At 48.3% G+C, this 12,366-nt stretch overlaps 1 protein-coding gene across 1 annotated transcript in view; it reads left to right on the forward strand.

Annotated features, from left to right (window-relative positions):
• The window catches only part of MBTPS1 (membrane bound transcription factor peptidase, site 1), a 60,124-nt gene extending 50,657 nt beyond the window's left edge, over positions 1-9,467 (forward strand). The window contains exons 20-23 of the mRNA XM_036440935.2: positions 2,383-2,514; positions 3,956-4,082; positions 7,084-7,214; positions 8,579-9,467. Of these exons, the coding sequence (XP_036296828.1) occupies positions 2,383-2,514; positions 3,956-4,082; positions 7,084-7,214; positions 8,579-8,775 (587 nt within the window). The 3' untranslated portion in view covers positions 8,776-9,467. The remainder of the gene's footprint in view (positions 1-2,382; positions 2,515-3,955; positions 4,083-7,083; positions 7,215-8,578) is intronic.
• The last annotated feature ends 2,899 nt before the right edge of the window (positions 9,468-12,366 follow it).

Here is a 12,366-nt window from a genome sequence, read left to right on the forward strand (position 1 = left end):
TGGCTGAAAAGTAGATTGTGTTTCATGATTTTGATATTCAAATCTTTCTCTTTCTTGTCCCTGGAAAAGCACAGATGAGATGCTGCTAAATTAACAGAAACCTGCTCATGAGAGACAGGTGCAGTTGGCAAAGTTCCTGCTGCTTTGATTGCTTGGACTATTTTAATCCTATATAATAAAGAGGTGATATGCAAATTGACCATCACTTCCTCACACAAGATGGCTGGCAGGGGAGGGAAGTTGGGGGTGACAAGGCCTGTAGGGGCGGTGGAGGGCAGTTGGAGGGATCAGGCCTGCAGGGGAAGGAGGGCAGTTAGGGGCAACCAGGCTGGCAGGGGAGGGCAGTTGGGGGATCAGGCCTGCAGGGGAGGGCAGTTAGGGGTGATCAGGCCCGCAGGAGAGGGCAGTTGGGGGTGATCAGGCCTGCAGGAAAGGGCAGTTGGGGGCAATCGGGCCAGCAGGGGAGCAGTTAGGCATCAATCAGGCCGGCAGGAGAGTGGTTAGAGGTGATCAGGCAGGCAGGCGAGCGGTTGGGAGCCAGCAGGCTCAGGTTGTGAGATGGATGTCCGACTGTTGGTTTAGATCCGATCCCCTACTGGGGGGTGCAGGCCGTTCTGAGGGATGAACTTCATGTACCAGGGCACAAAATTCGTGCACCAGGCCTCTAGTAAGTATATAGGTCTGGGTGCATTTAATAAGCAAAATGATACTCATTTACTGCCTCCACTGCCTTGCCCTCCTTGTCCATTGTCCTGGGTCCAGTAGGTTCCAAGACCACTGAGTTTCAGTGGAGAGACCCTTGGCTGGTTTACCTGGCCTGCCCTACCAGCTCCCCCTCTGGGGTCTGTATGTTAATGGCACTACCATAAAGGTGCCCCTCTCGGATCGGACCCACTTTTCCTGGAGGGCCAGTGCTTGGTTCTCCTCCAAACCAGGTCATTTTGGCTGTTGAGAATCGTCACCAGTGGGGAATGTTGGGTTCATTAGCAGGTGTGTGGTTTGAGGGCAGCAAGCCAGGGAGTGATCCTTAGTAACCCTCCTCTCATCCAGCATCTCTCTGTGCTTCCTCCAAATGTGGGGGTTTCGAGCTTGAACAGTTTATTTTCCTCTTTTTGTAAAGGAGGAAGAGAAATGATGAAAATGTTTTTCAAAATGTTTTATCTTTTTGCCTGGTGGGATGATGACAAAACCAAGATTAAAACCTAATCTTCTAACTGGAAAACTGGGTGGAGGGGAGGGTGAGGGGTTACACTGTCACACTGGCGAACAGGGAACAGGCTCAGCCGGGAAGAATGGGGCCACAAGGGCATGAAATGGGAGTTGTATGGTACACTTCTCCTCTGACTTAAAATTGAAGTTGACTAAATTCTTAGCATTTTATGTAAATCCTTAGAATCAGATTGGTCTTGTTAAAAATCAAAAGTGAAGATTAGAGTTGCAGTTAAAAGAAGATTAATGTTTTATTTCCACAGAGATCTTTTTTAAGACCTGAAATCCCCTGGTATGACTCTTTATTAAAATGTTCAAGGCCTGGGAGAACTGTCCTAGTCTTTAAACTTCAGAAGGGAGTGTAGAGGAGCCTCGGGGCTTTGAGCAGTCCACCAGAAGAGCTCTCAGTGGGAGAAGTGCTTCCTGGGTGGGTCATCTCGTGAGTCTAGTCTGGTCAGGCTGGTGTTGTGGGATTTGGAGTGGCCGCTGTGGGGAGTACAGTGCGGAAGTGGTGATCACAGGAGTAGAGACAGCAGTGTCTCAGTCTCCGGATAGACAGGGACCATCCCCATGGCTCTGATGGGATGGTGGTCACAGCCCAGCACCTAGACTTCCTGTGGTGTCTCCCAGAATCACTGAGCATTTTCTGCTCTTAAGCTTACTGGTTTGGGCCCACTGACTCATAGTGCAGTCTCTAAACCCACGTCCCTGTGGAGTGCACAGGTGGTGCTGGCTCTGCCCTCACAATCAGGGTCCTTCTCCCAGGACAGCCTCAGGCACTGACAAGTTTCAGTGTCCTATTGTCCTCTCTTCTTGCCCTGAGCCCGGACTGGGTGGTTCTTCTCTCAGTGGGTGTCATGTGGTCTCGCCATCCCTGAAAGAGCTGTGTTCTGTCCTCGTGGTGAGGGCCCAGAGCCCAGTGCTGCTCTAACTGTTTGTCCAGCCAGTGCCCATTGTTGCTGCCCTGCCCACAGCTAGGTCGTGTTTCTTGCTGTCCTCTGTGGCTGGTGCTGGCCTTGGAGAATGCACATTTCTCAAGTATAAGGCTTATTCTGATCTAATCTTCTCCCCTCTCATTCCCCACCCCCTCATTTTGAGGGCTTTTATTTTCCTGTAGAAATTCTTTTTTAAAAAAAATCTAATTCCTAAGCAGTATGTTTATTGAACCCACAGACTGCTTTTGGCTCCTGGATGCGCTCCTTCAGTACACGTCGTATGGGGTGACACCTCCCAGCCTCAGTCATTCCGGGAACCGGCAGCGCCCTCCCAGCGGGGCGGGCTCCACCCCTCCAGAGAGGATGGAAGGTGAGTGGGCCTGCAGGTGCTCAGTGCGGGGGATTGCGTGAAGCTTGGCTCAGGCTGTTTCAGGAAATAGTCATGCCTGCCAGAAAATGGAGCCAGTTAGAGGTGCCTCTGGTTGTTTTTCCTAACAACTGTGGAAGGAGTAGGGGCCAGTGGCTCTAGCCTGTGGACAGGGTCATTCTCCTGTGAACAGAAGGGACATGGACTGAGGCCCTCAGGTGCCAGTGCTTTCTCATACTCACTCCTGGGTCCTCACAGTGCTCCAAGTTGATGTTTATCATCCCACTCTCACAGACAAAGATCCTGGCTCCTCCCCAGGGAGGAACAGCCAACCTTTTTTTGTTTTGTTTTGTTTTTTATTGATTTTAGAAAAGATGGGAGGAAAGAAAGAGAAAACATCAATAATGAGAGAGAATCATTGGCCAGCTCCCTCCTACACACTCCACACTGGGGATCGAGCCCACAACCCGGGCATGTGTCCTAACCAGGAATCCAACCGTGACCTCCTGGTTCATAGGTTGACGGTCAACCACTGAACCACACCAGTCAGGCAACAGCCAGTGTTTTTGAGCTCTCCCTAGGTAGCAGGCACCCGGGCTAGGATGATTTACAGATTCCCTCACTGGGTCCTCCCAGAACCCTGTGAAAATAGATAGTATTCTTTCCAGTTCACCAGTGAAGAAACAGGAGCTGAGGGAATTCAACTAACTGCCCGAGGCCACCAGTGGTTATGCAGTGGAGCCTGAAGAGAAGGTTCCGTGGGACCTGCGGCCTCGCCCGCGTGGTGCACAGCAGGCAGGGCTGATCTGCGTGCTCTCATGGCCCGAATGTTGTGATCCTCGCAGCGCTGTCCACAGAAGTGCAGTGTGAGCCACAGGCGTAATTCTGAATTTCCCAGTGGCCACATTAAAAAGGTAAAAGGAAACAGGTGAAATTCACTTTAATAAAATACTTTAGCCTAGTACACCACGGTATTATTTAAATACGTGACACCCCATCTCAGTTGCTCAATAGCCATATATAGCCAGTGGCTACAGTATTGGATAAAAGTAGTTTTGAACTTTGAAGATGCAGATTTTTTTTGGCCTGAAAATTAAATACTTCACAAGAGAAATAATTTTCTATGAAGAGTATCTGTAGATTAGATTCCTCAAGTATAGCCTGGTACATGTAATTACAGTTAGTAAAGGTTGCTCAGCCGCTGCAAGCGTACTGCGTGGCCACTTTAAGGGAGCAGCAGTTCTGTTGACTTTCCTTCACAATGAGCACAAATCACTGGGTGCCCCCAGTCAGGTCTTACTTCTGAAGCACCTGGAAGACAAGTTAACAGAGCACACAGTGGGCACGTTGGCAGGAAAGCAGACAGATAAGTAATGAAGCTTCCTTTTTCCCCTGGCATTTTCATAACATCGATCGGTTCCTGCTGTCGGTTGACGCCGCCTAGGAAACCACCTGCACCGGTATTCCAAGGTCCTGGAGGCCCGTTTGGGGGGCCCGGAGCCTCGGGCTCTGCCCGCCTGCCCACACCTGTCATGGGCCAAGCCTCAGCCTTTAAATGAGACAGCTCCCAGGTTAGTGTCTTCCTGTGCTTTTCCAACCCTTCTGCAGGATTTGTGATTCATTACCTTTATTAAAATAAGAGAATGGAATTTTCCTGACATTTTTGTCAAATCTTCTTGCTTGTTGCTTCATGGTAGTTATTTAAATTAGTGACCTTTAGAATTGTGCTCTCTGGTGGTATTCTGCATAAAGAAGTACTTTGGGTAATTAACATTTCCTTAGGTTTGGTCGATTCTTGCTCTAAAAGCTGTGATCCAGTAGTGATTTAACTTGAACAGAAGCCCTGGGTTTGGGGTTCAGGGTTGAGTCCTCCCTGTTTGCAATGTTGATTCTGAAATACAGAGGGGTCCTTTCTTTTGTCATGCCCAAGGGGCTGGGCCTGCTTGTGGTATGTGGGTCCTTGGTTGTGGCTTGGCTGAATGTGCATCTGTGCCGTTCTCCCTGTGCCTGGTAAAGTGACCTCCTACCACAGCAGGGTCATTGTGGGTACACTTCTGTGTGTGATGCACAGACATTGATCTGCCCGCTTCTCTATCTTACTATCGAATTTGACCTTGCGTCATTTCTTTTCGGAAGCCAGTTTGAGTTATCCATGGACAGTATCTTGCTCTGTCAACGAGAATGGGGCTTTTCCTGACTGAGCATCCTGGCATAGGGAAACAGGCCCATGTCCCGGGCACAGGACATGGGTAGTCCTCCCCCTCCCTCTCCTTGAGGGGTTCTGTGAGAAATGGTCTTCCCCTGACAGGCAGCACACCGCAGGCACACTGGATCTCCCCCACACCCTTCAGACAGCTTCGCCCTCTGGGGTGGCTTCTGCCTTCTCTCACCCACCAGGCTGCCCACTTGGCTTGGGTCGCTGTATATACAGATGTTGGTGTGGATAGGGGGCATGTGGCAGGGGACAGAGGACCACCATCTATGCTTCAAGCTACCAAAAGGTGGCCGCCTGCACAAGGCCTCAGGGCCGCCTCTGCTCTCCTGCTGTCATGAGCAGCAGCACGGTTCAGCACTCACTGACCATATGGCCTTGCTAAGCGTGCTCCATCGAAAACAGTGGGATGATAGCATCATCACCTTGTGTTCCCATCAGCAGTTTTCCTTCTGAAGCTGTAATTACTGGTACTTTTCCATTCTAGTTAGCACCCTGTCATTTAAAAATTTCTGAATAGATTCCATTTTTACATGTCATCTATTTATAATGTATCATTATCTAGCATTCTGACTAGACTTTTAATTCCAGCTGTGATCAGCAATTCATAATCATTGGACAGTTGTTGGCTAAAGTTTCCAAAACCCAATTATTCTTCACGATGCTGGTCAGGGCTCTGAGAAACAGATAACAACACCCTTAGTTTCTGCCCATCCATCAATGCCAACCTGGTCCATCAAGGGTGCCAATAATGTGCAGCTCCTAGAATGTGATTTTCACCTCTCGCTCAGGAATTCCTTCCTCACACACTCATAAGGCTTCGCCTTTAGCTCACATTTCACATCTTGTTGAATATTAGTCTCAGTCCTCAGAGACCTAGACCTGCATTGAGTCTCCGAAGAGATTTGGATAATGTCAGACAGCTGCCCAGAGCCCTTGGAAGGCCAGTGTCCATTGTCAATGCCGAGTGCCTGTTTCAGGTCCATCTCTGAAACGTAAGCTCTTTTCTCTGTGTCTTTGCTGAGCATAGGGGTTCTCTAAGAGCTGTGGCATGCGTGTCACACCCACTGGGAGCTCCCTCCTTCAGAACACTGTGAAATCCTCAATGGTAGCGTTGAGTACTTTTACCACAGTTGCATAACTATAAAGTGCCATCACCAGATAATTAAATTCCAGAACAGGATGTCACCAATGAGAATTAGAATACAGCCCCATATATATTCAGCTACAGAGTCATAAAGTTTAAATGTCATCGATTCTATAACTTAACACTGTCAGTTTAATTTTCAGACTGATTGAGCCTGAAGTGAAAAGTTAAATCATACAAAGCAGGAAGGTTGTAATACTCATTGGCATTTTCCAGGCAGCCACCCTGGTGGAAGTACACGATAGTAGTTTATCTCTTTCCTACACAGAAACCCTTTCCACAGACCTAGTGCCTGCAGCTTCTGCTGACCTCACCTTGACTGCTGATAGAACTGAACATCTTTGCTTTTGGCCAAAGTAAGGGAATGAATAAGCAGCAGAAAAGTAGGAATTCATAATTTGTGAACATATTTCATTCTGTCCTCACTTTGGCCAGAACAGCCTTCACATCTTTCTGTTTGCACTCTTTGGTCTTATATCTGGGTGTCCTCCCAAGCTCTTTACTGCTCTTGGCAGCATGTCAGCCTCTCTGTGCTTCAGGTATGAGTTATATTGGCCTGAATAAGTTCTTCTGATCTCAGAATTAATAGTAGCTCTGCTGTAACGAATCCAGCACATTTCACAGCCCGTGTTTCCTTTCCTCACTGTCCTGGTCCAGTGAGGTGCTCTCTCCATTCGCCTCTCTCAACTCCTGGGTTGCTGTGTCTGCCTTATTCTCCCTCCTGATGATGGTGCCCTTTAAAAGAGAGAGAGAGTCTGGCTCCGGCACCAGTGTAGTCATCTTTGCTGCGTTGGTTTGCATTCATCTGAAAGTAGCTCCCGCCTTCAGTGTCTTGTGGCAGAGACCTTCGGTGCCTGTAGTCCTGCCTATGGCCACAAAGCCCTGGTTTAGCTCCTGCCCCCTAGGAGCAACTAGGTTAACATGGTGTTTCCTCTCCCAGTGCTCTGAATTTCCCAGGCTGCAGTGTTATCAACCCAGCAGAAACACTCCCTGCTCAGATATGAAAACCTCATGGGTATGGACTTGATTTTGACATTTCTGTCTCAACCTGGAAATTGTCTCTATAGCTGTTACACAGTTGCATTGAGGTTATGTAGAAGGACATCATTTCAAATTTCTCTTTAAATCACTTTTTGTTTCTTAGGTATTGGGTAAGCTTCCTAGGGTAGTACAGTTGCTTATTTTTATTTTGTTTTAATCCATTTTCCTGAAGTAATCTTTGGAAACATCAGAAGCTACTCTCCATCGACCTGGACAAAGTGGTGTTACCCAACTTTCGATCGAATCGCCCTCAAGTGAGGCCCTTGTCTCCCGGAGAAAGTGGTGCCTGGGACATTCCTGGAGGTCAGTTCTCAGTGCTTCCTCACTGTGCTGTCACACTGCAGCTGTTCAAAGGCTCTCCCTCCAGACGGTGGGCTGGATGGCTCCCGTCTTTGCCTTCTTGAGAGCTATGGTGGTACGAATCAATAAGGCCATAAGCAGGCCTAAGAAAGTAGCACACTATCCTCTCTCTCAGAAAATTCTACCATGGATATTCTTGAATTTCTTTTATGACTGTTCAGTATTACACTTGAAATTTTTCCAACAGAGTAACTTGCAGATTCTTATTCAGGTTCTACCAACAAAATATACCGAGGGGATGGCTGTCATTAGCTGGTTTTTTTTGTTGTTGTTCAAGCCCGCGGCTATAACCACCTTGGCCCCTGAGCCCTCAGCCCAGAGGTCTCCACCAATTCTCTGCCCTTCTCCACTTAGGTCAGACCTCACTGGGTCTGATCTGATTTTGTCCCCTCACCCTAAGTGACATCCAGTGTACCCACTACAGATAATGGCTTTGGCCTGACTGGTCTGTCTGGAACAGGTTCTCCCTTACCTGGGACAATTGGTACCAAATCACTTCAGCAGTGAGCAGGTGGCATTCTTGCTCTGGAAACGCCTGTGCTCCTCCAACGGTTTATATCTCGCATGCGGGGTTTCTTCTGGTTCCAGGGATTGGCCAGAAATTCTGGAGATCCGAAAGGGGCACCACAGCTCATTCAGTTCAACTCCGGGAGCTTTGTGTGGCGATGCCAAGCCTCAAAGGGCCTTGCCTGCAGGTCCTGGGATGCACTGAAGACAGTCATTTTGAACCCCAGCATTCCTGAGTTGTGGAGTCATTCTAACTATAAAGCGAGGGTTCTCAGTGGCCACTCTTAGTTTCTGACCACGTGTCCCATCTGTGCAAGGCTTTCCCAAGAGGCTGGGCCGCAGCCAGCCATCCTTAACGTCCTGCCTGGCCTCCTCTCTCTTCCTTCCACTCAGCTAGGAAGGAAGCACCCTCCTCCCCAGTACCCATACCTATCATCTGTTGTTTTTGAACAAAAAGCAGCTCTGGGCAGCCCTGTTATAGAGTGTCTGTGACAGGAGAAAGGCCACTCCTGGTCTCTGTCTGATGTGAGCACAGACCTCCCTGCACGCCCCCCCCCCCCAATAGGCATGCACACCCACACCCACACCCACACTTAGAAGCTGCCAATCTGAGAACGCACCTGCAGGTTGCTTCGATTCATTCTCTAATTCCCCGGGTTACTTTAGCTAAGGTTTAAAAATTATGTTTGCCCTGCAAGCCCAGCTAATGAAATTAGTCAGCATTTTGTTCCTGATGAGCCTGCCTCTCCCGGGAGAAGAGGCTGTGGTGTTACTGATCATTCACCGCTGTCCCCTTGCAGGGATCATGCCTGGCCGCTACAACCAGGAGGTGGGCCAGACCATTCCCGTCTTCGCCTTCCTGGGAGCCATGGTGGTCCTGGCCTTCTTTGTGGTACAAATCAACAAGGCCAAAAGCAGGCCGAAGCGGAGGAAACCCAGGGTGAAGCGCCCACAGCTCATGCAGCAGGTTCACCCACCAAAGACCCCTTCTGTGTGACGACGGCAGACTACTGACTGTGGGAGCCAGAGGGAGCCTTTCCTGGCAGTCATGGTGGGCAGGCGGAGCTGGGGTGTTTCTAGAGGAGCCGCCTGCTTACAGGGCCTTAGTCTTCAGCTGCAAGGGTCCAACAGGCTGTTCTAAACAGGCTTCCCCTTGTGATGCATGGAGGCTCGTGTACATCTCAGAGTGTCCCAGGGCCAGGGTCCCTCAGGAGGGATTCTGTGGATCAGCCTCAGGTGGACTTCATCCAGCCGCTGCATGCACCAAAGACTTGGAGGACAGCAAAGGCAGTCCGGGGTCCCCAGCCAGAGAGGGAGGATATACGGTTCAACAACGACACAACTCCGACCAAGCTAAGATACGCTCATTACGGCTATTTTCTATATTTATTGTTGGGGAAAAGTCACTTTAAAGACTTGTGCTATTTGGAAGCAAAGCTATTTTTTTTTTTGTCAACGGAATGCAGTTTTTTACTATTCCATCATGAGGAATAACACAGATTCCGTGATCTCCTTTTTGATGAAAGGACAGACTGAGATTTGAAGGCAATTGCACAGATCTGTGAAACATAGACCTTCGCTTTATTTTTATAAGTCTCAACTGCCATCATGTTTTGTAATTTGGGGTCTTGATTTCACCATTGTCGGTGAAGAAAATTTTCAATAAATATGCATTACCTGTATGAAGCTCAGAGGGATTGTGTCACGGCTCTGTTTTCTCCTGTCCCATTTCTCCTGTATGTTAGCCTGGAATAGGCTCTGTATTAGCCTGTTAATTTTTGTTGAATGTAATTCACGTACTATAAAAATCTTTTTAAAGTGTACATACAATTCAGTAGTTTTTAGTATATTCACAAGGTCATGCAGCCATCACCCCCACAATTCTAGAACCTATTCACCACTCCCAAAAGAAACCCTGTTAGCTGTCAACCTCTGTTCCCTTCCCCAAAGCCCATGGCAACCACTAATTTGCTGTCTATGGACTTGCCTATTCTGAACATTGTATATAAATGGAACCATAAAACATATAGCTTTTGTGACTGGCTTTTTTCATTTAGCATGTTTTTAAGACTCATGAGAGCAAGTCAGTACTTTTTTCCTTTTTATGGCGGAATGGATAGACCTCATTTTGTTTATCTATTTCTCAGTTGATGGTCATTTGAGTTGTTTCCACTTTTGGCTATTGTGAGTAACGCTTTCTCTGAGCATTTGTGTACAAGTTTTTGTGTGGATGTAAGTTTTCATTTTTGTTAGGTAGATACTAGGAGTAAAATCATATAGCTCCTGTGTCTGTGTTTCTGAGAAATTGCCCAACTCTTTGTTTCCTAAGTGGCTGCCTCTTTTTACATTTTCACCAGTGTGGATGAAGGTTACAGTTTCTCAACATCCTCATCGACATTTGTTACTGCCCATCTTTTTTATTCTAGCCATCATAGTGATGTGAAGTGGTATCTCATTGTGGTTTTGATTGGCATTTTTCTAAAGACTAATGATGTTGAGCGTCTTTTCATGTGCTCCCTCGCCATTTGTATATCTTCTTTGGAGAAATGTCTATTCAAAGCCTTTGCCCATTCTTTTATTGGGCTGCTTTTTTTTTTTTTTTTTTTTAATATATTTTATTGATTTTGTACAGAGAGAAAGGGAGAGAGATAGAGAGTTAGAAACATCGATGAGAGAGAGTCATCGATCAGCTGCCTCTTGCACATGCCCCACTGGGGATATGCCCGCAACCAAGGTACATGCCCTTGACCGGAATCGAACCCAGGTCCCCAAGCTGACGCTCTATCCATTGAGCCAAACCGGTTTCGGCTGGGCTGCTTTTTCATTAGTGACTTGTAAGAGTTCTTTATATTTTCTAGATACAAGTCTCTTACCAAAGACACATGACTGCAAATCTTTTTTCTCATTTTGTCTGTTTTGTTCACTTTCCTGATGGTATCATTTGAGGCATAATTTTTTTTTTTTTTCATTTTGATGAAGTCCATTTTATCTACTAGGTGGCATTTCTAAGAAACCAGTCTAAGGCAACCTGTTTTTAACCCCCGCCTGACCAGTCTTTATGTCGACTGGGTGAACATCAGCCTTCACATCACAGGTGAAGACGGACGGACTGGAAAGGAGGTGGTAGAGGCCATGTGGGATCAAGGTGCTCATGAAATTCTGGGGAGAAAAAGGCCCAGGGATGAGGGAGCAACTGTTAGGCTCAGCTCCTGTGATGGGTTCTCCTTAGCAAATTACGTTGGTGACCTTGCGCTTTTAAGTGCACTCTGTGGCTGCTATTGGCTTGAGGCTTTGGAGAAATTGCCGAGGGCCCCACAAAGCTTTCCCAGCCCAAGCACCCCTGAGAACTGCAGCGTGCTGCCCTTAGAGAAGGGCTGTGGATCTGAGTGTCACTCCCACGTATCAAAGGCTTGCACACTATTTGCTATGGAGCCTTCTGGTCCCCCTGCCTACCCTCCACAGCCAGGGTCATGGCCGGTCCTTGTCCCACAGGGGAGTGAGGACATGGCCCCAGCGGAAAACAGCAGGTTGCAGGGTTGGTACAGGCTGGAGCGCCCAGGCCCTGTCTCGGGGACAGCACATCTTAAGTTTTCTAGAGAAGCCTGAAATCTGTGAAACCTCCTGTTTTGATGTTGGCAAATGATTGAATTAGAGAAAGTTTTGTGTAAACCAGACAAAGCTTCTCCTTCTCTGTCGTACAGTTATCCAGACACCATAGCGGGGTGACTGTGGAATGAAGTTCTAGTCCGCATGCAGCACCGAGTTTGTAGTCTCTGCTGGCTGCAGCCTCCGGCTCACCGGTCTCTCTCGAACTTGGATGCCTCACCTCCAAATGATGGTGCTTGGACCTGGGGTGTCCCCTGTTCCTGGCCGAGGTGTATGTCTACATGTGTCACTTGCCTTCAGGACTTGGCTCTCCTGCTTCCCCCCTTCCCTGAGCCGAGGATGCTCACTGCCCTGCTTGCTCGCTGCAGAGACAGGTCCTGCTCTTTAGATGAGGTGGCCCTGCCAACCCCAGGAGCGAGCACACATGGCATATTTGTCTCGGTGCACATTTATAGGGTCCTGTAGCTGGGACAGGAGAGGACAGGAAAGGACAAGCACAGGCAGTAAGGCTAAGTCAAGAACAGAAGAGAGTTGTTAAGATAGCAAGATTTTCAGGGACCTGCGGTTACTGCAGCTCCAAGAAGAGAACCTGCATGAGGGATAATCTAACAGTGAAGTTCAGTAGCAACGCGTAAAGGCTGGTTGGTCTTTGAATAAAGAGCAGCTCTGCAGTATTGAAGGCCTGGCGCAAAGAAAGGCAGCAGGGATGTGCCTGCCAAAGGCTGTGTTCAAAGAGGAGTGACAGAAAACGAAGGCGGCTCCTTCCCTGCCGGGTACTGTGAGGAGCTGGGAGCCAGACTCACTGCATTACGTGTAGTATGTGCACGAATTTCACCTGTGCGCCAACCCGGGCAAGTAGGCATTCTGCCCCATTCACAGAGGAAGCAGCAGCTGGGCTCAGTACCTTCCAGAACCCACAGTGAGCAATTCAGGCACAAAGCCTGAGTGCCCACGTCCGTGTCTGCCTCATTTTAGGGACAGT

Source organism: Pipistrellus kuhlii, unplaced genomic scaffold, assembly GCF_014108245.1.
Source record: "Pipistrellus kuhlii isolate mPipKuh1 unplaced genomic scaffold, mPipKuh1.p scaffold_m20_p_17, whole genome shotgun sequence".
NCBI lineage: Eukaryota > Metazoa > Chordata > Mammalia > Chiroptera > Vespertilionidae > Pipistrellus > Pipistrellus kuhlii.